Source organism: Vipera berus (genome assembly GCF_964194415.1).
Source record: "Vipera berus genome assembly, chromosome: 2".
Taxonomy (NCBI): Eukaryota; Metazoa; Chordata; class Lepidosauria; order Squamata; family Viperidae; genus Vipera; species Vipera berus.
The window spans coordinates 217,760,579-217,787,078 of NC_138203.1; the positions used below are offsets into that span (position 1 = coordinate 217,760,579).

The window sequence follows — 26,500 nt, forward strand, 5'->3', positions numbered from 1 at the left end:
CTATTTAATTTCTATATGAAACTGCTGGATGAAGCCATCCATTTGCATGGAGTTTATGCACTGATGATACTCAACTAAACTACCCCTGGTCAACCAAATAAAGTTGTCAAGATACTTTCCCACTTTCTAGAAGCTGGAAGTGGAAAAACAAGTTTGGGCTTAAACCTAGCAAGACTAAATAGCGATGAGTTTTAGATTTGGATCTTGAGAGCTTCCATCTTTAGTTTTATATATACTCCTCCAGACAAAATGGTTATGCAATTGTGTGTGTGGGGGTGTGTGGGTGTGCTGAGACCCTCAACCCCTCCTTAAGGAAAAGCTGTGGCCAATAAGCGCCTTTGCAAAAATCAAGTCTTGTGCATTAATTGTGGTCATTTATAGATCACAAGCCTTACTTTCAGTCATTCATACCTTGGTCAGCTTTTTGAAATTTTGTAATGTGCTGTCCTTGAAAATATTTGGTGGCTACAGTTGGTTCCCAGAACAGTTAAAATGCATTACAATACACTCATGTAACACTTCTATTTCAAAAAATGTCTCCCAACTGCCTTTTGGATGCAATTCAAGGTGCTGTCTACAACCTATAAAGTTCTTTATGACATGGCCAGATTATTTTAGGGACTGCATATCTAAAATTGTTTCTGCCCATTTTACAAGATTCAGTAGGGATGGCATTCCAGATACCATGTCATTTGGTAGGTCTCAGAAGATGCAACTTCTGAGACCTCCGGTCCTGCGCAGTAGCAACTGGTCACAGGCCTCTGGACCACTGCACCCCCGTGGCTAATTTTCATCCTGCACACCCCCGTGGCTAATTTTGGACCCTAATGGGTCCAAGCTGCCCTGGAGAGGTGGCGAAGAAAGAAGGGTGACCTGGTGACTGGAATGACGGCGGTTGTTCTGTTCGTCTTGGGGAAAGCCTTCTAACCTGACAGGAGAAAGGCTGTATTTCACTGACCAGCCCAAGCTACTTGCAACTGAAGTCCAAAAGAACTAACCAGCACAACAGTAAAACAGCGTGCTTGAAACTGGGTGAGGAATCTGATTTGCCCTTTTCTATTCTACACTTAATTTCCTGGAAAAGATCCCCAAGAAGCAAAATACCTCCGAAAGTGAAGGAGGGGGACTTCTGCCCCACCCTTATGCTAACGGAAGTGGTGAACTAAAATTTCCATGGAGGATCAAAATATATGGTAGTGAAATAAATATATAAACTTGAAAGTTAAAATTTAATTTTGGATAAGTTTAAAATTGTTGAATGGTTAAGACTCTCATTTCAAAGACCATTGTTTATATTGAAAACTAAATAGATGCTGACACCTAGTGGTGGATGAAGATTATGACAGTTATGATCTCCATAGAGAACTTGCCAAAACCTGGGAAAAGCTAATCTGTGTTTGTGACCTTCAAAGCTTTAATAACAAAGAACCACTGTGACAAAAAAAAGACAACAGTCTGGGTTGCAGACAAACAGATAAACTTTAGGAAAAAAATCTTTTTTGAACTCTTTGGATTACAAATATCTATTTAACTGGGACTCTAAAGCTATTTGCAGAAAAGAAAGAAAACATGGATCAGAGACTTCCAGGAAACAACAGAGAAGGAGCAGACAAAACAAGTGGACATAAAATTGAAAATGGAGACTTAAAGATGAAAATTAACAAAGCAAGAAAACATGATTTAATCCTAGTGGGGAAAAATCCACAAGAAATGGAAAAAATAACTCATCCCTTAAGACTACAAAATAAATCTGAGGACAAAAAAACAGATTAGATAAAATGGAATGTAGAGCTGAGAAAAAATGAAAAGCAGAGAAGAAGAAAAAGATTTTCAAGAAACATGGAAAGGCAAAAGCCTCATATAAAGACACTTTATTCGATTTACTTCTTATATCTACAGCAACAGTCATGAATATATGGAAAAACTTTTTGATTCAGCAAAACACATTGATCAAGAAAGATATTGGTCAAAGGAAAAAGATTAAATGAAAATTTAAAAAATAAATGATGGGATCTACCAGAGAGAATATTTAAAAAAGAAACATTTGTTTGAATATGGTTAAAGAAATAGTAAAGATTTTGAATATATATGTCATTCTAAGAGGGATGAAGTATTAAAAAATACTGTATGCTTTTTCCCCCTCTCTTTATTTCTTGATATAAGTAATATAATACTGTTGAAATGGCTTAGATGAAGGAAATGTTTTAGATCAGACATGTCAAACTCGTGACATCACGTGACGTCACATAAAGAATTGGGACAGTTTTGCCATTGCTGGCAATAGGGTGGGTGCGGCTTTCGGATGACGCATCCGGCCTGCAGGCTGGCAGTTTGACACCCCTGTCCCTTTAGATAATTAAATGTGTTCGAATTTAGGGAAATTATAATGTATAAAAAAGAAATGTTTTCAATAAGAGTTAAAGGATTAGATGATTAGACACATTAAATGGAATATTTAAAGATTAAATATATTTTTAAATATGGTTAAAAAGAATTAGAAATTTTTGGAATGAATATATATTATCTTAGGAGGAATATATATTTTAAGTAGTATTTTACTTTTTATGTTTCCTTACTCTTGCTATTTTTTCCTTTTCTTTACTATTTTTACCTATTCTTTGAGAAATGTAAAAGTGTTGAGATGGTTTATATGGGAAAAATGGATTAAAATCTTTAAATGTAATTAACTGTTGAGAAAATCTTAACCAGCAAGAATACTTTGAACTTTATGGGAGAAACAAATCTAAATAAGGACTGTAACAGGATATAACTTGAGGCATCCAGAATGATTAGATAGAAATTAAATATTATATTGATGTGATCATTATTTTTAGGAATATTGGGAAAAATCATATATGTAACTGTTATTTTTCAAAATAATAAGAACTGTATTAATTCAAGGTTTGCAAAGGATATTTTGGGGAAAAGGGGAAATCAACTAAATGTACTGTGTGGATTATGGATTATATAAACCAATTGTTAATGATTTTTCTTTACAAATGTAAACCCAGACAACACACTGTTTACCAACTATTAAGTGATTTATGTTTTAAAAAATCAATAAAATATATGGGAAAAAGATGCAACTTCTCTGTAATGATGCCTATCCTTTGGATTAGCATATCTGAGATTTGGATAGACCACGGGTCGGCAACCCGCAGCTCCGGAGCTGCATGCTGCTCTTTAAGCCGTCTCCTGCGGCTCCCAGTCCTCCTCCGATGGCGGAGGTTTGGGGAGCTGTGCGTGCAGCTCTCCAAACCTCCACTGCCCCGTTTGCAGAGATGCTGTTTTCGTCCATGTTTGACGAAGGCAGCAGCTCTCCAAACCGCCACCGCCCTGTTTGCAGAGCTGCTGCCTGCAACGGAGGCCTCCACCATCCTGTTTGCACAGCTGCCGCGTTCGTCCATGTTTGACGAACACGGCAGACCTCCAAACGGGACGGTGGAGGTTTGGAGAGGTGTAAACGCACCTTTCCAAGCCTCCACTGTCCCATTCGTACAGCTGCCACGTTCGTTCATGTTTGACGAATGCGGCAGATCTCCAAACGGGTGGCAGCAGTTTGGAGAGGTGCGTGCGTACTCTCCAAACCGCCACCGTCCCATTTGCACAGCTGCCGTGTTCGTTCATGTTTGACGAACGCGGCAGACCTCCAAATGGGACGGTGGAGGTTTGGAGAGGTGTGTGCTCACTCTCCAAACTGCCACCGTCCCGTTTGCACAGCTGCTGCGTTCGTGTTTCTTTCAAATGCGGAGGAATGCAGCAGCTCTGCAAATGGGGCGGCAGCGGTTTGGAGAGCTGCGCAGCTCTCCAAACCTCCGCCTCCCCGTTTGGAGAGCTGCTGAGTTCATCAAATGCAGAGGTTTGGTGGTCCCGGGGGAGGGGCAGGGTGCTCGGGTGGCTCCAGCGGCGCCCTGGCTGAAGGCGCTGCTGCAACCTAGTGCCCGTCGCCAGGGAGACCCATCACCACCGTCGCACAGGTGCCTCATGGCTCGAGGGAGCTGCACTGCAGGAGACGCTCGCGAGGCTTCCTTCGGCCGGGGAAGGGCCCGTTGCCTCCGAGGGGGGCCGGGCAGGATCCTCTGAAAGGCCATTTCCTTCCTCGTCTTCGCACGGCCGTCCGCGGTTGTCTTCGCCTGTGAGTCCGTTCCTCCCCCCCCCCCGTAAGCTGGCGGCACTGGGCAGCGACAGGTGCGTGCGGCTCAGGATGCAGCGCAGGCGTTGGGTTGGTGTATGTTTTTGCTTGTTATGCGCGTGCGTGCCCACATGCGCATGCACATTTTGCGGCTCCCACTTTTGTGTGTGTATGACGGAACTGGTTCCGAGTGGCTCTTTTGCTGTTTCGGGTTGCTGACCCCTGGGATAGACCCAATCCTGTTGGCCTGTACACCACTGAAAACATGACTCCTCCTGCAGGCATTGGGCAAGGGCATTGGATTAGCTCATTTTACAATGGTTGAGAATGAAAATATGATTATAGTTTGTCTTTTATCTTATTTTGGCTTTATTGCTTTAATTTGGTATGTTAATTTTGTTCTACACATTCTCTATTAGTTACTGCAGTCATATTTATTAGTTGAGCTGCTATATAAATGAATAAGAGAACCTCGTGAACCACTGTTGATTCAGACTGCCTTTTCACAGTACTTGTTTTATTTAAAACACTCATTTTGGCGATTCATTTCAGTAATACCATTGCTAAAAAGCATGGAGTGGTCTTAATTCAGTTTTTCAGACTTTTTTAAAAAAATGTTTCTGGAGCTGGGTTTAAATGTTAAAACCCGTCATGCTCTACTTATAATTACCAATAGTAAAAACCTGCCACACTGAACGCAATTAAATTTCTATGGGTAACAGACAAAACGCTTGTGCCCATGAGCAAAAGTTGGCCACTTCATTTTCACTAAAGCGAGGTTCCAACATCGGTGAAACGGGCATCAAATAATACGCATGGTTGTAATTAAAAAAAAAATCAAGTTACAGCCCAAGCCACTCAACCAGCAAGTTGAGAATCCGTCTCACGCTAGTACTTGTATGCCTTTGTTTTACCACAAGGGCCTCTCGTATTACGTCGCCAACTTTATGAAATGGCCGAGATTGCCAGCAAGATCAGCCTCACAAGATGGTTGTCTGCCTGGCCGGCTCTGGCAAGCGATCGCAGAGATACTGAGACAGAATGAAAGGGCAAGGATTTATGCCGATGGAACAAAAACAAACGTAAGACCAACATCACAATTATTCTCGGGGTCTTCCTTTCCCCCTAACGCTCGTGGGTGTGCTGGTAAAACAAAAGTACTACATCACCCAGAATGCTTCGCGAAATGAAAGATCGACGCTTGCGTACGCTGCTTGCTGGAAGCTTCTAGGGAGGAGGAGGAGGTAGCAGGTGCTGAGAATTGTGGGTAGAAGACGGTGAGCTCGACGCCGGCGCCATTTTACAGCCCTTCGGAGAAACTGTGGCGCTTTTTGATTGTAGTTTTGCGGCTGCTGCGGTGGCAGTGAGCCGTTATTCTCTTCACGGTGAGTTCCGAACCTGAAGCTTATGACGCGACAAAGGCTATTCAATACTAAGGTTGTAAAGAATCGGTATTTGGCGTTTGGCAAAACGATGACGATAAATTTGCTCTTAAAACTCAATTGGATTGTTAATTAGCTTTGGACCCTTTAAAAAATGCCATTTCGGGGAAGCCCAGGGCGCTTAAAGAAGGCCCGCGGTCCACTTTCTGCAGAGGGCGGGTCCCGCCGTTGTTCGATCTCGTCAGTAGGGACGAGTCGTCGGTGGGGCGATTCGCCCATCCTCTTTTATTCGGGGCTTGGGAAGCTAGGTGGGCATCTCTGCTTTCCAAGTCGCATATTTGTCTTCCCAGTTACCACTCTCTCTGTGTTAGGTGCTTTGGTTTTGTATTTTTGGCAGAGGAGAATCGGCCACCATTAAATACCCCCTGCACCTTGTGTAGAAAGTAATACCACAGGCTGTTTCGCTGTTAATGTACTCAACGTCTATTTTTATGCGAGCTTCTGCCTCTTAAATAAACGTTGAGCATTTCTGGATTTGCTTTATATAGGCCATTTGTTTCATTGACTTAAGCTTTTTTTCTCCCCGTAGAGACAGCATAGGCTTAAAGTATGGACGGCCATTTTTAACTAGCATGTATGGTGTTATAACGTTATTTCATAGCAAGGTTATGTAAAGAATTACGCATTGATTCTTTTTTTTTTACAAACTTCTAGATTGATATTCTAATTAATCAAGAATTGAAGACGAGAGGATGGGTTCCGACAAACGGTATGTAATACTGATTTAAATGTTATTTTGAAGGCAGTCTGGTAAATAAAATTGGAACCTTATTGTTCAGCGTTGATGTTCTGATTTGCACTGCAGGGTTTATTTGTTTTATTTTTATTAAATTTGTTTGCCTCCCATCACACCGTGAGGTGACTGGATGGATTATATATAGTAGTCCTAATTCTTCAAATTTACTAGCCTTGTTCAGGAGCTCAGTATTATAACATATCCTGCCTATTTTCTTATCTTAGTCTGAAAGAAGCCACTTCAGTGAGTAGTTTCCTTCATGTTTCCTATTGAAATGATGAGCATTAACTTGTCTCATTCTGAGCACCTTATGTTTTTTCCCCCCCTCAGATCATTGAACTAGGGTTAGGGAAGGGACAAGTGTTTTTAATAAATCAAAAAATGAAAGGTTTTTATACCTTTGGGCCATATGTCATTGACCTACCTCAAAGGTAAAGAGAACAAATAGCTGATAATCTATACATTGGAGTAAATAAGATAAAGTGGTAATGCTGTTATCAATAGATGGATGCATTTTTCATACTTGCTGAAATACTGGCTAAGGATGTATGTACAGATAGTTGTCAACTTACAACCACAATTAAGCCCAGAATTTCTGTTGCTAGGACCGTTAAATGAGTTTTGCCTCATTTTACGACCCTTCTTATATGATCCTTCTTGCCATGGTTGTTAAGTGAATCACTACAGATATTAAGTTACTAACAAATGAATCTGACTTCCCCATTGATTTTGCTTGTGAGAAAGTTGATCATAAGGCTCTAGGACACTGCTGCCATCATAATAACATGCCAGTTTCCAAGTGTCTATATAAGAGAAAATGATAAAATTTAGTTTCACACTCACATATTTAACAAGAAACTATGAGCCTATGAGAATTATATGAAACATATAAAAGGATATGAACAAAATCATTTTGAGTTTTTTCTAGAATCATTTTGACTGTTCATTGATTGTTGTTAGTTTTGAAGTTGTGACTGACCCATCACGACCCCATGGACAACGTTCCTCCAGGCCCTCCACCATCATCTGGAGTCCATTTAAGCTCACTCCTATTGCTTCAGTGACTCCATCCAGCCACCTCATTCTCTATCGTCCCCTTCTCTTAATCTTTCCAAGCATTAGGCTCTTCTCCAGTGAGTCCTTCTCATTAGGTGACCAAAGTATTTTGAGTTTCATCTTCAGGATCTGGCCTTCTAAAGAGCAGTCAGGGTTGATCTTCTCTAGGACTGACCGGTTTGATCGCCTTGCAGTCCAAGGGACTTGCAGGAGTCTTCTCCAGCACCATAGTTCAAAGGCCTTAATTCTTTGGCGCTCAGCCTTTCTTATGGTCCAACTTTCATGTTCATTGATACTTTGTCCAAATAATATTTCAGTTTTGTGGACTTACAGTGTTTGGAAATGAGTTCTGAGATATTCAGTGAAATACATGGCAAGTGTCATTTGGGATTTTATTTTTCAAATTTATTCCCACAAGCTCCTGACACATGGCAGTTTAGAACACTAATACCTTTTGAACATGACAGTTAATATGAGAAAAGCTTTTAATATCACAGGTACTAATAAATGTATTTTAGGAAGGAAATGCCAACTAATGTGTTATATCTGTTACATATTCAGTAAAACAAAATTCACAGGATGATTTTAACCATTTCAGCAAGGCATGAATTAAAAAATATTAAAGATACTTTAGAGCATGGAACAAGTCACTCCTACTTTTGGGATGCCTAGTCATGAGAATAGAAACTAAATAAGTGTCTTGTACTACATTTTCTACTTTTAGGGAATTGTAAATGAGTTGATAATCTATGAAGAGTGCTTTTAACTATTCTGACCGTTAAAAAATGACCAAGGAAATAACTTTTTTGAGCATCTTAAAAAAATTCCATGCAAATTAATGAAATAGCAATGTTATTGATGCAAATAAAATAATTGTGATAAAAGCTATGGACAAAATAGATTCTCAAGCTGATGTCTTGTGGCTTATTTCTGATGCACATACTTGTACAATTCAACTGTTTTTCATATTTGGTTGTTTGAAAGCTAAACATTTTCTGTAAAACACAGAAAAATATAATTAAATACTCCAAAAATGGCAAACATTTCCAACTACATGATGATTTCCTTTTACCATACAGTACTCTTTGACTATCTGTTTTTATTATACAGTCCTTGCATGGATGTTGCAATTTTCGAGTTGTTTGACTTTACAAACTCTGTGTGCAGCGTGAGCAGAACTGAAAGGAGTGGAAGATACGGATCTATTATAGATAGAGAAGATCGGGATGAACGGGACTCCAGAAGCCGTCGTCGGGATTCTGACTATAAAAGATCTAGTGAGGAGCGTAGAAATGACAGATACGATGATTATCGGGATTATGATAGTCGGGATTATGATGGCCGAGATTATGATGGTAGAGATTATGACAGCCCTGAGGTGAGATAGCTGATGACTATATTTTTGACTTTGGTTAAATAAGTTCATAGCCTTCGTGAAATTTATCAGTTGTATATTTCCTGGTTGGATTTAACCAGAAAGCAATAGTAGAAGAAGAAGAAAGCAGTGACAAAACTATCTCGTTGTTGTCAAGTAGACTATACAGAAATGTTTTGTATAATCACTAGCAATCATGTTTGATTTCAGGGAGTCTTTACTTTTTGTATTGAAATGACATTGTCAAAACTTTATATTTAAATGAATCATAGAAAGTATTTACAAAACATTGTAGACCAAAATAAGATTTTCTAATTACATTAGTCTGATTATGATATTGATACCACAACATTTAAATCTTTAATTTTTTAAAATAAAGCTATGTAGTTAATTTTACATTACTATCTTATAATTGCTGGATTTACTTGACAGAGAGAGCGTGAACGTGAGCGACGTAATAGTGATAAATCAGAAGATGGTTATCATTCTGATGGAGACTACGGAGAACATGATTATAGAAATGACATAAATGATGAAAAAGAAAGCAAGACCATCATGTTGCGTGGACTCCCTATTACTGTTACAGACTATGATGTAAGTGACATTTTATTGCTAACTTTAACATTTTAATTTGCAGAATAATTCTTGAAAAGTGTACAGCACTGAAAGTATCTTATTGTTTCATATTGTTCTGCACCAACCTACTACCGGCCCTGCAGAAAAGGCAGGGACAACCCCTTTACAAAACGGCAAGAGGCTGGAACTAAGCCTGCCAAATTTATTAACATAAAACAGAGCAAAACAAGACACGAACCATGAAACAGGAGCTATTCAAACGGTTGCCTTCAGCAAACCAGCCCTCCCACACATTCCCCTTTTAAACAGTTCAAGGCGTGGCTTCTCTCTGCCTCCTTCCGAGGTGCCCCATTGCCTTCCTCTGTTTACTCCTGATTGACTGCCTCCTGCGTCGGGCGTCCTTGAACAGGGCCAGCTGTGGGTCATCTTCATCCACGCTGTCAGGCTCACACAGCTGTGTCTGCGTCGTAACCAGATGGGAGGGGAGCGTCAAGGCTATCCTCAGCAAGCTCTCCAACACCCCTCTCCTCCTCTGAATCGTCCGACCCAACTGCCAAACCCACAGGCTGACCCTGAATCACAACACATATTTCAGAAGTGAATGTTTAATGATTATTATTTAAAGTAGCCTCCATGCCTTGCATATAGTTGTCTTGCATTTAGGAAGTTTGATTATTCTTCTCTCCTCCCCTCCACCAAACTGAAGACTTACTGGTACCTATTCCTCTGATTAAAAGGAAGAGTTTTGTTGAAATCCTTTGTGTGACTCCTATTATAGTCCCCCACTCTCAATGATTGTCACAGGATTGTTCATTTTAGAAGTTTTTATTTTGGCAGCTGTGAATCAAAGAAGCTCAGAAGAAGAGCATTACATCATAAATTCTGGAATTTATTCATCTAATTTATATGGTCAATATCTAAAATCTCTGTTTGGAAATATCTTAGAAATTGATGGACAATATGATTCCCCCCCTTCCAGTTGTGTCCTGTTCTTGGACTGTAGTAATCTTGATAAGGTTTGTCAGAAGTAATTTGCCATTGCCAGCTTCATAGGACTAAAAAAAATTATTGGCCCAAGGTCACACAATTGATTTTATGCCCAAGGTGGGACTAGAACTCATGGTCTCATAGCTTCTAGCCTAATTCCTTAACTACTATACTGAACTTGGTCACTTAGCATGATTAGGATCTACATAAAAGGATAAGTTTGCATAGCTGAAGATTGGCACCTAAAAATCTTGAACGATATAACAATGGCATAACAGATTTTATTTCCTAAGGATTTCTAGATTATTTTAATTCTGAAATCTTTGCTTACTCTTAACTCAGATTCTAAGTTACTTAGAATAATTATAAATTTTGGAAGTCATGTTAATACCAGGCTGTTGTTTTCCTTCTCTGTAGTTTTGCTTAGTTTGTGAACACTAATGGTATTATTAAAATTAAATATAGATACGAGAGATCATTGAATCCTGTGAAGGCCCTCGGCCTGCAGATGTGAGATTGATGAAGAGAAAGACAGGTGAGAGCATTAACCTTAGTTTTTTGGCACAGCCTTCCTCTTCCCCAGGCCTAAAACATTGTCCAAAAGTCCCCTTCACCTGCAAGTACAAAACAAAATGAAAGGTTTGCCATGGATAAGGAATTTAGCCTTTTGAAAGGCTATAGATAGTGGAAGAAGTCTTCATTTTTTATATATATTTAAAGATGTCGGTAAGTAACACCATGAATTTGATTCTTAAATCTTAGTAATCCATTGCATGGTTGTCTTATCTTGTTCAAGTAGCCTATTAATGCAGCTTGGTTTCCTTGCCATGGCAAAACAAGAAGCAAATTCAGAGTTGACGTCGCATTTATAAAACTGCTTTGTCATGAAGTAATGAAGCAGTTGGAGAGAGATTCACCTGTTTTAAAGGAACTGACTAACACAAGTATCCCGTCTATATCTGAATGCTGTCTCTAGGTGTAAGCCGTGGTTTCGCCTTCGTGGAGTTTTATCACTTTCAAGATGCTACCAGCTGGATGGAAGCCAATCAGGTTGCTTCACTCACAAAGTCTAGATAATTCCTGAACATGGAACAAGTCTGTACAGTTTTTAAAAAGGAATAAATAAAAAACTGAATGGAGTGGTTTGATTTAAAAAAATCATAACTTCCTTAAAATGGAATGCTTTGTATATATTAAAATTTCGTTAAAATTGCATAACGTTGCCCCAAACTACAGTTTGACCATATACCTTCTATAAAAAGTTTGCCATCTCTAAATGATTGATCTTGACTTTTTTTAAAAAAAACCTATTATGTATTGAGCCAGAAAGACTTTTCTGATGTATGCTATCAATAAGTGTAAAATTAAACTTAGTTTATATAGAGAAACTAACTGGAAAGACATTTTCAGTACGACCTTAACAAAAATGCTTCTAAAAGGCATTGGAGCGCCTTTAAAATCTAAATAAGAAACATGGACACTATTAAAGAATTAAAATGTATATTTCCAAGATATTGATATATTGGTATTTTAATTCAGCAGTTAATAGCAGAAGTACTATTTTACTACATTGCTATCAAGCTAGAACTACTGCTGGATCAAATTAAAAATATAAGGAGCAAACTAGCTATTATAAAATCTGGAAAAGATTTTAATGAGAATTTTACTGCTATTTTTATTAAATGTTTAGACCCTGTCTTTCTCTTAAGTTCATATCATGACCAACCACCACAACAATTAAGTTGAAGGAATAACTAATTGTTGCATGCAACAAGTGTTCTATATGATTTACATAGCATGCAATTGTCCATGAATGAATGTCTGGACAAATTAGGGTAGCAAATTATGAAATCACAATTTTAATATATACAAAGCTATGTCAATTTTCATCTTGAAACCTGTTTCAAATCCACTCCAACATAACCACGCTAGGGTTAGGGAAAAAATAGTTGAGCCTCCCCATTGGCCCTTTTACTGTTAACTCTCAGACAAACATGATATATTGTAAATATGCCAACATATTTTGTTTGTGTGCATATTCCAGTTTTGGGCCATTTTCTCATTTTCCTAGTGAGCAATAAAAGATGAAATTTGCACCGTAGGCCTGTTCTATCTTTTAAAGCTCTTAATACTATTTCTATTAGAATTTGACTTACTGAAGTCAGGTCTCATTTTAAGATTAGATCATTGTTTCCTCAACATACACAACCCCTGGACACATTTAAAGGTGCATCTCTCTGAAGAGCTGTAAAAGACTTGCAGGATTTAGAGGGGATACAGGTTTTGGATATTCAGGAACAAAATTTAGAATTCAGAAACTTGGCTTCTTTCTATACATTTAAGTATCTTATCCAGTATTCTGCTAAGTATGAAAGGGCACTAAAAGCAAAACAGCATTACTGTACTGGCAAAAAAGTCAGTGGCAGGCCAATTTGGTTATTAAATATTAGGATGTTGTATCTTCATGTTCGCATGGTAGCTTTTTCAAACAAGTTTTCATATAACATGTTAAGTCAGAAAAAGTTATGCTGAACACATGTTCAGTTCTTGACTTAATTTAAATTCTTAGAAGTATAAGGTCATCTTGACAAGAACTGTTTTACTTTCAAGGGCACATCATGAAGAAAACAACTGAAAACAATTCATATGTTTTGAAGTTTTAAAATTCTAGTCTTGGGGAAAGAAGTGAAGCAATCACTTAATACTTTAAAGCAGTGTTTTGCTATGTCTTTAAAAATCTGAGTCTCCTTAGAGACACGTCCTGGTTCCATGTCAGCACTTAGTTTTGGCAGCTTGATCAACCTTCCCTGATTCTGTTTGCTTTCACTGCACATCCCATTTTCTTACTGCCCATGTCCTGCAGGATTGGATGGGCAGAGAGTAGGAGGCGGTGGTTGGTTCTCTGCATCCTCCCCATATCTTGTCCATTTAGTTCATGAGCACTGAATCCTCCGAAGTGTGCTCTACCATGGGAAAATCAACACATGTTCTGTGATACTGGAATAACTAAATGTGCTTTTTTTGCAGAAAAAACTGCTGGTTCAAGGGAAACAAATTGCAATGCATTACAGCAATCCCAGACCTAAATTTGAAGACTGGCTTTGTAACAAGGTATGGTAGTGTGTGCAAAGGCATTTTTTAACCCACACACTTAACTGCCCATCTCCCTCAAATGTATTTTAACAGATTTCATTCTTATACTATTCACTTCTACTAACGGATAGAATATCTGAAATTCAGATATTAAAAGGCTTAGCCTGAAGCAATTATCAGAAGAGCTGAAGAGGAGTAAATATTGTTTAATAAAAACATGTATGTTAATGTGGAAATAGCCATTGTGATCATTACTATAGGTGACATGTTATTTTAAAATAATGAGAACTTTTAGAGTAAAGACGCTGATGCTTCTGAATTTGAAATAACCAATTACTGTCTTGTTTTTGTTCTTTTGCATAATGCTACTTAACCAGTCAACTATTAAAATATTTACAAAGGATAAATATCCATGGGAGATGGGTGGCTTATACATCCAAATAAAAAAATGAAATAAATTGTAAACATTTTACATTTTGCACAGCATCAATGGATGCAGTATTTGAATATCCTTTATTAGCTTGGAGAGCTTTTCTGCACAGTGACAGATCTAAAATAACAGCAATAGATTTACTTCATTATAGCCCGTGAGTGATGTTATAGTAAAAGCACACTTCTCGGTGTATTGATTTGAAGTATCTTCTTAATCTAATTACTCACTTATGGCTTGTCTTCAACACTCAAAAGGCAAAGTAGTATTTGGCAGTTTGAAAACTGCAGCAGATCTTAGTATCTATAACGTACATGTGTTTGGGAATCAGTCAGTAAAATCAGTACAACAAATAGGACAACTCACAAACTACTTTCTCTGCAGTGGAGGAAAAAAGATAATTCCATAAATTTGCCTACAGGTAACCCCTGCTTATCAATAGCTTGTTAATTAACTGATGGTGCTGGGCAAGTGATACTTAAAATTGGTTTTTGAAGTGCCAGCCAGTCTAGTGCCCCCACGGTCATGTAATTACTTGGCATCTGGTTTACACTCTACAGTTTGGCATCCTGCAGTCATGATAGTCGTTTGCTGACCTTTTTACAAACAAAATCAATGGGGTAGCTGGCAGCGAGAGTCGCAATTTCCTCCTGCCTTCCTACACTTGTGCTGTGCCATTCACCCTGGGCTTTCTTTTACACCTCCATCCCCTGGTCTTCCTGCACTTGTACCATGTCATCCACATACCAGCCTCCCTATGCTTGTGCCCTGTCGTGCCATTGATCCTGGGTGTTTCTGCACTTTTTGTCTTGTGCCATCCACCCCCCCCCCCTGTGCTTCTGGCCTGCACCAAGTCTACCAAGCTTTTTTCCTGGCCGCCTCCAATACACACAGCCTCTGCCAGCCCTTTCCAAGGACTGCCATGGTCTTTGCCACCCTGTATGAATATACTTTTGTAGATGAGTAGGCAGTAGGGATAAGTGGTTTTCCCTTTGCTTATTTATTTTATGTAATTACATAGGCACCAATTACAAAATATCAAAAACTATTCAAAGCTGGGCTAAAGTAAGAAGTAAACAAAGGATGTCAACAATAACGGAGCCATCTCACTATTACTTAGCTAATGAAACCAAAGATGGAACTTAACTTGCTCTGTTAGTTATATGTCCTATTTAACATCAAAAGATGCTAAAACATTGAAAATGGCATTCAGAGAAGTTCCTTATTTTGTCTTGAGCTCAAAGTTCCCTCACCTATAAGCTTAGAACACTGGAAAAATGCTTAGAGTTTTAAATATACTTTTAAATAGATTTTAGTGAATAGGATTAATATTCGCCCCAAATTTATGAATTAACAATAAAGAAAAAGATAAAAAGGAATAGAAGAAACTTTTCAGTTTCCTGTACAGCAGATATAAGCAATAACTTATATTTTTATGAAGGTCAGTATTTAAAGATTTTATAGAAGGGAAACATCAGCCTTTCCATTACCCTTTAGTTAAAATGAACAATATATAAATAAATAATATTGCAACTGAATAACATAATGGTAGAGAAAAAAGAGCTGCTGAAGTTTGAACCAGGAATGAAACATTTTTCTGCTGCATGGAGTCCTGCAAGTGTAAATTCCTGCTTAAAGATCAGCTCACACTCAATTTTCCATGAAGTCATGGGTTACAGTTCTTAATTCTCTTTCCTCACCATTTTGTTTCTACTTAATATTTAAGGTCTGGTAATTAAAACATTAGAATCAATAATACCTTGAGACTTTCAAATTCATTACACTAGTTTCTTCTGTTTATGCAAAAAAAAATAAATAAATACTGAAGGTGTTTTCAGAGTATTGAATTTAGAAATAGAATAGTTTTGTAACATTTCTCAAATCTCAGAATGCTTCCTAGATAATGAAGACCTTAAAATATGCAGAGCTTAAAATTTAAAATTGTAGTTCCGGGAATTGAAGCATTCCCAGATATTACGGTGTTTGGTATTAATTTTATTTAGCTGCTCTTTCTATTGTCCTGGAGATGACTGGAGTTGAATTGATCATCATGCTCATGGGTTCCAAAGCAAACACTCTCTCCTAAGTTCCAAATGTGTTATCTTTATTTTAATTTCTTACTGGGTAATGGACATTAATAGTTTTATTCATTAATGACATGAAACCACTGTCACGGGGTATTTTAAAAACACTGATATAGGTATGGTCTGTCCTACAGAATGTTTGATCAGGTGTATAATCTAAAATGTAATGGGTTTGTTTATTTGTTAGTGCTGCCTTTACAACTTCAGGAGGCGACTAAAATGCTTCCGTTGTGGAGCAGATAAATTTGGTAAGTTCTGTTTGAATAAGTTATATTAAACATTTTTATTTCACAATTGAACTGCATGTCATTCCATTTCTGACATGGTAGAGGTCTATTGATGTCATAACACAAAGGTCTTGAATATTAAGCTTGTTTTTCCACCTGTTTTGCAATGAAGATTCAGAGCAGGAAGTGCCACCTGGAGGACCAGAAGCTGTTCAGTCTGTGGATTACTACTGTGACAGTAAGTTAATTCTTTCTGTATTGTAAAATGGGTTAGCATAGGTACGTCTTTGTGTTATGCAAAAATCAACCCAGATTCTGCTATTTACAACTCAAGTTCACAAGAAGTAAAAATCAAGTTAAAGCTGCTGGAGAAATGAGTAGCCTGACAATGTATGGGAAGAATGACACTTTTGTCTATGAAGAGCATTGACACTTTCTATCCTGCTTCTCTCTTTTTTTCCTCCTGTTTTTATCTTTTTTGATGAGCTTCTATTGTCACATCTTGGAGTTTTTTTTCACTTCTTCCCAGCTTGCTCTTGTTCCTCTTTCAATCAGCAGCAGCATCACCAGATAGTCCTTCCTTAAAATTTTAGTGTTAGCGTTTACTGTTTTTTGAAGCATCTTTATTTACCTTAAATTTGTGAGAAGAAAGTTACACGTTAACTGTTTCAAAATTTTAATTAAACTGAAATAATTGTCCTTCCCCACTTGTGCTTTCAGAAGTGTAGAAAAGATTGCACTACCATGAATTATGGTAGATAATCTAACATACATAGCTGCATTATATCAGTAAATCTCTGGCCTTTTTCAGAATTTCATAAATATGTAGTTTTTCTTTGCTTTACTTACAATGCATTAGAGACTGTTATGTATATATCTGTTCTTTGTTATTGTATCATGGATAAACAAGTGATACCAATATCTTCCCACAGCCCTTATTCTGAGAAATATAGCTCCTCATACAGTAGTGGAATCAATCATGACAGCTTTGTCACCATATGCTTCACTGGCAGTAAATAATATCCGTCTTATTAAAGACAAACAGACCCAGCAGAATAGAGGCTTTGCTTTTGTACAGTTGTCTTCAGCCATGGTGAGGTATATTTTATTGTATTTCAGTATTATATTTTGTGTGTATTTCCTAGTAGTAACATTCAAGTTCAGTTTAGATGTGTGACACATTTTTTATTTGCATAAGTAATGGAATTAAATATCTTAACATTTATTGTCCTGATAAAGATAAGTACATTATTTAATAGGTGTAATAATTATTAATTTTTGAGCATAAAATTGTTAATATCCTGATGTATTTTTCAATGTCAAACTTTGAATTCCCTTTATACAAAATCTTACCTGAATTGAATAAATAAATGCATTGTACTGTTTTCTTTCCTTATGAAGTTTTGGTAGTTGAATTTTTTTTCTTATAATTCCTTTTTGACAATGGTTGTATATAACAATTTAAACTTTGTCTCATACCAACAATTACTTTTCCTAGGATGCTTCTCAGCTGTTACAGATTTTGCAGAGTCTTCAGCCACCTCTAAAAATAGATGGCAAAACAATTGGTGTGGATTTTGCAAAAAGTGCTAGAAAGTAAGCTGTACTGAAGTTATCTTTCAAATCTTCAAATGGAGTACAATTAAAAATTTGTATTGCTGCTTTATTGCTTATCAGTCTTAATAAGCTTTAAAAAGAAAACCAGTTTCATTTCTTTGTGTGTATTCATTAAAAAGTATAAATCCTATTTCTTAGTAGTAGCATTTAAATTCAGTTAAATGTTTGGAATTAAACATTTATTTGGATAAGTAATGGAATAAAAAAATCTTCAATTTATCTTCTTATTCTGATTGCCAGAAAATATAGAGTTGGGAAACTGGTGCAATGAGTTTATCAACAGTTGAGGCACACTGTAATTTGCTTGTAATTTTGTTTTGAAGCTTCTCATGATTTCTAGTAATGTGGCCTATGAAATGTCTTTTTTTCTCTTCAGGGATTTGCTTCTCCCAGATGGCAATCGTGTCAGTGCTTTCTCTGTTGCTAGCACAGCTATTGCTGCTGCTCAGTGGTCATCAACCCAGGTAGGAATTTGTTTTTAAAGTTCCTGATTCCTGAGTCTACAGTATAGCATCTACAGATTCTTCTCTTGGCCTTCCAGGCCCCATGAGGTCTATTTGGTTGCATTTAAATTTTCAAAAGTTATTAGTTAGCATGCTATAAAACAGAGTAATACAAATCAATCATAAAATTTCATTCATTCTTCCTATTTCTAAACCATCCATTTTGCTCAGGGACATATCCATCAGTGCTTTGAATATGAAAATATATCATTTTTTAGTCAATAAAAATGGTAATGGGTTGTAGCTCAGTACTTATTTATAATTATATCTAGGAAAGGGAAATAAAAGTGCTTAATTGAGGTCTCAGCATCCTGAGAGACTGGGTTTTAGAGAGCAGCTTCATCAATTTGTCTTTTAATGGATAAGAGTTGGGTGTCTTTAAGGCTTTATGCTGAGCGTGCTTTCAAAATTAAAAATGTGGCCATCTTAAAAATTTAGGAATTTCTATGCTAGTGGAAAGCAAGATTTCAGTACTGATATCAGCATCCATGTGAACAATTTCTTTGCTTTATCTACTATTTAAGCATTTTCTTTCATTTATAGCCTCAGAGTGGAGAAGGTGGCTCTGTTGACTTCAACTACCTTCAACTTGGGCAGGATGGTTACAATCAATACACCCAGGTATGTGTAAATTGTATTAGAAACTAGGACTTGAAGTTCTCAGGAAGGAAGAAACTGTTTTGCACTCTTTGAACTACCTCTTAGGAAGATTGGACTATAACTGTGGTGGCGAACCTATGGCACGGATGCCACAGGTGGCACACAGAGAGCCCTCTGGGCATGCGCACTGTTGCCCCAGTCCTAGGCCTTCAGCTGGGTTTTATAAAACCTTTTCGCTTTAGGTCTCCGATGCCGTGTACAAAAAAAAAGGTTCAGTCAATCAATTTCAACTTCTCGCAGGGAAAAAAAGATCTCGCAAAGTTAGAATTGATTGATCGAACTTTTTAGTCCCACCCAGTCTGCCGTTACCACTGCAGCCACGCCCACCCGGCACCCAACGATACGTAAGTGGGTTTTGAGTTGCAGTTTGGGCACTCAGTCTCTAAAACATTTGCCATCACTGGACTATAACATGGCAACGTGAAAATTTGGGCAGATGAGGCAATGTCAAATCTAAAATAGAGCAAATTTTTTAAAATAATTTCTCCTATATTCAATCTAATATAGCAATAACTGAGAATTTAGCAGGGTAATTTTATTTGTTTGCTATATGAATGACATGATTGCCAAATTCTGTTAATTTCAGTAATGCACTATTAATACAGAACTAATACAGAGGAAATGTATTAACTATTAAAATACACAACATTTTAAATCCACCAACAAGGAACAGTACAAAGTCAGCATGAAAAAATGCAATATAAAAGCTAGGGAAAATAAAAGGCTAAACTAGATGAAGAATAAAAATAGGTTGAAATGATAGAAATGTAAAAGGCAAGATGAAAGTGATGATGATGAACGTCACGATCTCTTAGCCTGAAATGAATGGGATGTTGGTATTTTGTGAATTTATGTGGATTTATATGTCCAGAAGATCAGAACTAAAAAGGCCGCCTTTCTGTATTTTGTGAATTTATGTGGATTTATATGTCCAGAAGATCAGAACTAAAAAGGCCGCCTTTCTGATAGTCATCCTTTTAACTTAAAAATAAAAAAAATGATTGGAAGAGGAGGATCTATTGGGGGGGAACCTATCCTTCTGTTCCCCTGATTTGAATTCTTAACTGGATGTGCTTACACATTCATGCCCATAAGAGGTGCTGCAGAGACCTGCCTTTTAAAACCCTTTTCTACCATTCCACATCTCCTGGGGAAACATTACAAGGTAATTTCACTTAGAAAAGTCACTGTCACTTAGAAAAAATAGAAATTTCTAATTTCAACTTCCACTACAGTAGTTCTTAAGTTGCTATATATTTCTTGGATCTCCAATTCCCAAGTCTCTGAAAATTGAGGCATGCTTGCATGTTTTGAGTCAATTTTTCTCATCTGAGAAAAAAGCATAAAACAAAGTCAAAATTATACTGGCTTCCTTCCTTTTAAAAGCTCACCTTAGAAGGGTTATTTTGTTCATCATCTGATTTTCCTGGGCTCTGCTGCTGTCTCTACATGGATAGCTTGGCTTTTATGTTTTAACTCTTGTGTGACTTGTTTTGGTGATGAGGGTTTTCCCATTTCCTAAAGGATCCTATGTATTAAACAATAACTTTATCTTAATTCATTGCATGACATTCACAGGATTATCAGCAGTTTTACCAGAATCAAGCGGGAACATTGGACACAGATACAACTACAACTTCTGGTAATTTTTCCTCTTTGTGTCACAGAAACAAACATGGTTTTTTCATAATTTTGTATGGGCATCTTAATTGGCTTGATTCAACTTTGGCTTGAGTAGTAAATTGATAGTTTGTTATGTTTTTAGCATTCATCTTTCAGGTAAATCCCAACTAAGGGACTTGAGTTAATTTTACATGTCTGCATGAAGTATTATGGCAGGTACTCAGTAATAGCTAATGGTAATCTTCCTCCCAGGAAATTTATTATTATTTCTGTTACTATCAAGGCACTCCAATGAGTTGTAGCAATACTATTCTAGATTTTGAGGTTTTCATTGAATATCCAATGAGCTGTGTTTTGGCAGGTGGTCCGGGTACTGCTGGTACAACTACAGCTGCTGTTGTTTCCCAGAGTCCTCAGTTATATAATCAACAGACTACTTCAGCTGATACGCCGGTAAATTCTGTTATCTTCTATTGTAAAAATATTGGTTGTGTAGAGCAGTAAAGCATGAATGCAAAGTGAAATCATTTTAATGAATGTACATCTTTAATTTTAGTATTATTCAAATTGTACCTATTGCCTACTTGGTGGCACAGGTATTGATTTGTGGAATAAGATGTATTGACTTGTCTGAGATAGTAATTGAGTAGAAGTTGAACAGTGGGTCTTACGTGTGCAAAACTAGCTTTCTTAACTGTTGATCTATTGCAATTGTAATGATTTTTGCATAAGTGTCAATATGTCTGAATAACACACATAAAATGTATGTATTTTTGAATAAATGCTATGGTTTTCTAAGTTTATGATATTTCTTTCTGCAGACGCAGGCTGCACAGCCAAGTACTAGTTCTCAAGTTTCATCCACTTCTCCAACTGGTATAATTCCTGGCACCAAGTATGGTGAGATTAACTACTGCTAGATGAAGCATTGGATAGTGGAAAATAACAGTTGCTTCCTTTACCAATCAGTATTTATATTTATTCAGTTTATTGTTTCCCTGAAATGTAAATCCAGAAGGGTAACTTTTACTTTCTGAAGGATTGGGGAAAGTATGGGAGGGGGTGGGTGGGATTAAAGTACTTCCTTATAAGTAAAATAGACATTGAAGGGACGAAATAAAGAGAAATTGCTTATTTGTTTCACTAATCTACAGAATTCTAAGGCAGTGTTTTCTCTGTTCTACATTCAGATCAGTATTGTTGTGCCTTCTAGTTATATCTCCCCATATTCTTGAATTCAAATAACATTTTTGGTTTTTTAGAAAAGCAATAGTTTAATCCAAGTAATTTATCCATTCAACTTGCAGCCATTCCAGACACTTCAACATACCAGTATGATGAATCATCAGGTTTCTACTATGATCCTGTGACTGGATTATATTATGACCCAAATTCTCAGGTATACAACTCTCCTTATTTTTTCTTAAGTATAAATGTACTCTTGAGTTGGAAATGCAGAAACTTGAGAAATGTCAATATGTTGTGTTATATGATCTAGTACTTTACATATCTGCCTTTGTTTTGGACAACTAGTTTAAAATGTACATACTGAATATATTTTTTTGTTCAAAGATGCGTGTTGATCATTTTAACTAGTAGGCCTTTAGCATCAAATTCATTTTGAGTATTATTGGAAGTAATTTAAAGCTATGTAGAGATAATAATATGAATTCATGTGGCATCTTGGGTGCAGATATTACCACTACAAATTACAATTTTAATATAGCTTATAACTTCATTTCAACTTAGAAAGTAAAAGTATTTTTCCAGCATGCAAGATAAAATAGTTTGCTTTTTCTTTCAGTATTATTACAATGCTGTTACACAACAGTATCTCTACTGGGATGGTGAGAAAGAGACGTACATGCCTGCAGCAGAAGGTACAACATACCAGCAAGCTAACACATCTTCAGCCAAAGAAGGAAAAGAAAAGAAAGAGAAACCCAAGAGTAAAACTGCTCAACAGGTGATAATTAAAATTAAAGTTGCTAAGTTCAATATTCTGTTTGATATAACTGTCTGCTCATTTTTATGTAAGAGTGTCATGGGAAGCTATATAGTATAAAAGATAGGAATAGAAAATTTGTGTAAAAGAGAAGCAATCAATGAGTAGCTAGAAAGCTGCGACACCTTATTTAATTGCTAGATATACTGGTGTTTGAACTGAGGAAAATAGTTTTAATTTCTAACCATGTGTTGAAAAGTTTGCTGTGGTAGAGATTTCCAAATATGTGTCTTTCCACCAGATAATTTACAAAGAACACTTGTGGAAATAACCTAAAATGCTATGAGGGTAGAAAAAGAAATATATGGAGTGGAAATGTTAACTTTGGTTTAATATACACGCCGTCTGAATTGAAACTCTTCTTCATGTTCAGATTGCTAAGGACATGGAACGTTGGGCTAAGAGTTTAAACAAACAGAAGGAGAACTTCAAGAACAGCTTTCAGCCTCTGAATTCAAGAGAAGAAGAAAGAAGAGAATCTGCAGCAGCAGATGCTGGTTTTGCTCTCTTTGAGAAAAAGGTAAAATGTTGACTGCTAGCTCAAGGAATGCAAGAGAAATCCATCGTATGAATATTTTGGATTTACTGGTTTCTTCTTTTTCTAGGGCACCTTGTCTGAGAGACAACAAATAATAACAGAAGTGATAAAGAATGGTGATGATGACAATCCATTAAAAGTGAGCATACAGAAATCTACACTCTTGTGATTTTTTAATTGCTTAAAATAGGAATCCTATATTGTGTTCTTTGATGCAATCTACCTACCTTCTGCTCTTTCAGTAATTTGTTGACTGCAAATGTTCAATGTTATTTTACAGCGTGGTTTAGTTGCTGCTTACAGTGGGGATAGTGACAATGAGGAAGATTTCTTGGAGAGATTGGAGAATGAGGAAGAAAAGTTAACAGATTGGAAAAAGCTAGCATGTTTGTTATGTAGAAGACAGTTTCCCAATAAGGAAGCTCTCGTTAGGCATCAGCAGCTTTCTGATCTCCATAAGGTAATGTCTTATTTCAAATCAATATATCCTATGTTGCAGAAATTTTACATTATGTATTTATTAATGTACATACAGATTTATATTTGTGTGCCACTTCTTCAGCAATTAGGCAGCTAGAGTATAGTAGTGATGGTGATAGGTTCAATCATTTCCGATTCTCAAAACACTGCCTAGAAAAGTCCCTGCAGTTTTCTTCAATATATAAAACGAACAAGCAACATTTATAGAATGAAGAGAATATTATAAATGCACAATGTGAAGTCCTGGGCAGCTTGCAGTTCTGGAAAGCCTTGGGTGCAACTCACAGAAGTCTACACATGTGATTACCAGTGGTAATTTTTCTATTGTACCAATAAAGAAACATTGCTAAATAGATAGGTGGAGATTAATGATCTTGACTATTCAATCTTAATTTATCATGTTCATTGGTTATATTCTTTCTCTAGCAAAATATGGATATTTACAGGAGATCTAGGCTATCAGAGCAAGAACTTGAAGCCTTGGAAATGCGTGAGAGAGAGGTTGGTATCAAAGAGCATAAAAAAGATGTTACCTTCAAAGCATAAGAATCATACAAACTGCTACTGTTCATAGATTTGAAAAACAAATGTTCAGAGCTGAAACTTAAAATATACATGAAATAAGTAGAAGAAAGATTTCTTGCCTGTGACATTTATAGCTATTAGGCATTGATTGGGATATGCAGAAGTTAATATTACCACACATTCTAGTATTTTGTGGTATAGATGCTAGATGAACTATTTAATCAAAAGCTGGTATGTGGTTGCTCTATACAGTGCATATACTGTGCAATAAATAGTCTCAAGTTTCCTCTGTCCGCTATGTAATCAAAATGGACAGTGATTAATATTTATATGTGTGTATATGTATGTGTATAATGTATGTAGCATGTATATATGTGTGATATGTATGTGTAGATACATTCTTTTGAGAGCAGGCAACAATTTCATTTTTAACGTGGGCCAGTGTGCATGATAAAAAATGACAATAAACTACCTTATTGTTAGCTGTTTTCTAATACAGCCCTTTTAGTATACTAATAAGTTCCTCCTGTTAGTAAATGTTACCGAACATGGTCTTTCCCTCTTCAGTTATCAGTATGTTTTTCTTATCTCAAAGCAATAGGATAACAATATGATATAATGGAATTTATCTTTCAGATGAAATACAGAGACAGAGCAGCTGAAAGACGTGAGAAATATGGTATCCCAGAGCCACCAGAACCAAAGCGGAAAAAAGCATTTGATGCAGGCACTGTGTATGTATTTGAAGGATACCACATTTACTGTTGTAATATTTTCCCATTTTTTTAGCTTTAATATTTATTGCTTGTCTACAGGAATTATGAACAGCCTACAAAAGATGGCATTGACCATAGCAATATTGGCAACAAAATGCTGCAGGCCATGGGATGGAGAGAAGGTTCAGGATTAGGAAGGAAATGCCAAGGCATCACAGCCCCAATTGAGGTGAGCATAAATTTATATCGGAACACTGGATTTATTATGTGCTAAATTTTAGAAAATAGAGATTTTTAAACATTTTGCTAATCAGTAAAAAAAAAAGATTTTGTTGGCTTCTGGGTGCCACCATCAGCGGCCAGATTGGTGGTTACTGCTGTGGAAGATTGTCTTACAATTTAATGGAAATGTTTTAATTCCCATGAAAAACAGTGAAATTACCTAATCTATAATCTATTCTTCTCTAAGTGTACTTTTGATTTGTTCACTCATACCATTTTTAGGAACATCTTGGCAGTAGATGTGATTTCTAATTCCAGATACTTGATAAAAATCCACACATTAAATGCACTGTTAGAACAGTGGTTCCCGTTTCGCCCAGATGGCCACAATGTGGCAAAAGCTCTGGCAATATAGCACTTGTAGGTACTGTGACACAAATGACTGCAGTAAAATCTAGTAAAATTTGATTTTCTCTACATTTGGCTAGATAGTGTTACTTTTCGATTTAGTTTATTTTTGCCTAGAACAGAAGCTAGCTTTTGCAACCATGCATGGTCTCCAGACCATAGGCTGGAAAAAACACTGACCTAGCAAGATCTTAATGTTGAAAAAATAGATTCTAGTTACCGTACTTTAAATAATGCCATCTTCAAACATTGATGTCTTGAAGCATGAGAGATGCAACTAAGTAACAATGTTCGGTTGCTCTTTGAAACTGCTAAAATACCTATTTTCTTTTGCAGGCTCAAGTGAGAATGAGGGGAGCTGGGCTTGGAGCAAAAGGTAGTTCTTACGGTGTTTCTACAGCTGACTCATACAAAGATGCTGTACGGAAAGCTATGTTTGCCCGATTCACCGAAATGGAATAAGTTTTGTCCATATTGGAGACATAGGATTTCACTCTTCCAAACTGACTGTTAAAACCTCAAAGGCCTTGGAGGCATTGCAGTATATTAGTTGTGGGTTGGAATCACTTCTATTTTAATTTTTCTTTTACTTCCAGCATGCATTGCTTCCCTTGGTACATGATAGATCATAGAATGCAAAGCACTGTGGTTTCATGTTGGAGGAACCCCAACAAGTTAAAAAGAAGATACTGCATCTTTATACATTTATGTAAATAGTGTAAATTAATGTGTTGTGTTCAGAGTTTTGTGTATTCTAAAAACCACTTCTGTCCTGTGGAGCAGTTAAGGAAGTGTTAATAAGATTTGACATTGCTATTCTCTGCTTACTTTGTATTGTTCTCATTTTTGGCAGTTTCCTGTACATTTTGTAAGATATGTATTTGTATAGATTTTTTGAAGATTTTGATTCTAGATGCCAGTTCAGACTTCTTTTGAAAAGAAATAAAGCCTAAACCAAACTTGATTTCTTCATAGAGAATGTTGGTTATTTTGTGATGTGGACTGAATAAGTTTAATTTAATCATAAGTAGAAAATCAGGAATGAGTGGGAACTGGCTTGGTCTT

The 26,500-nt window shown here is 36.8% G+C and overlaps 1 protein-coding gene across 2 annotated transcripts; it reads left to right on the top strand.

Annotated features, from left to right (window-relative positions):
• Positions 1-5,364: 5,364 nt before the first annotated feature.
• On the top strand, positions 5,365-26,399 carry RBM5 (RNA binding motif protein 5). 2 transcript variants are annotated; one of them, XM_081319697.1, is made up of 25 exons: positions 5,365-5,517; positions 6,229-6,283; positions 8,534-8,744; positions 9,174-9,335; positions 10,770-10,839; positions 11,281-11,354; positions 13,332-13,415; positions 16,099-16,159; positions 16,311-16,376; positions 17,071-17,231; positions 17,637-17,734; positions 18,132-18,219; positions 18,802-18,879; positions 20,497-20,560; positions 20,903-20,994; positions 21,363-21,441; positions 21,849-21,940; positions 22,346-22,507; positions 22,920-23,066; positions 23,152-23,223; positions 23,365-23,544; positions 23,991-24,065; positions 24,726-24,823; positions 24,905-25,034; positions 25,772-26,399. In XM_081319697.1, exons 2-25 carry the CDS (start codon positions 6,267-6,269, stop codon positions 25,895-25,897), a joined length of 2,487 nt encoding a protein of 828 aa, XP_081175823.1. In that variant the 5' UTR covers positions 5,365-5,517; positions 6,229-6,266; the 3' UTR covers positions 25,898-26,399. The 2 variants fall into 2 exon arrangements, with proteins under 2 accessions (XP_081175823.1, XP_081175822.1); XM_081319696.1 differs by having other exon boundaries at positions 5,390-5,517; positions 8,477-8,744.
• The last annotated feature ends 101 nt before the right edge of the window (positions 26,400-26,500 follow it).

Bases quoted from the DNA above. Each gene is read 5' to 3' on its own strand.
- RBM5 (XM_081319696.1), top strand. The intron at 11,355-13,331 runs GTTGCTTCACTC...CTTTTTTTGCAG, and splicing joins GCTGGATGGAAGCCAATCAG to AAAAAACTGCTGGTTCAAGG. The intron at 21,442-21,848 runs GTGAGATTAACT...TTCAACTTGCAG, and splicing joins AATTCCTGGCACCAAGTATG to CCATTCCAGACACTTCAACA.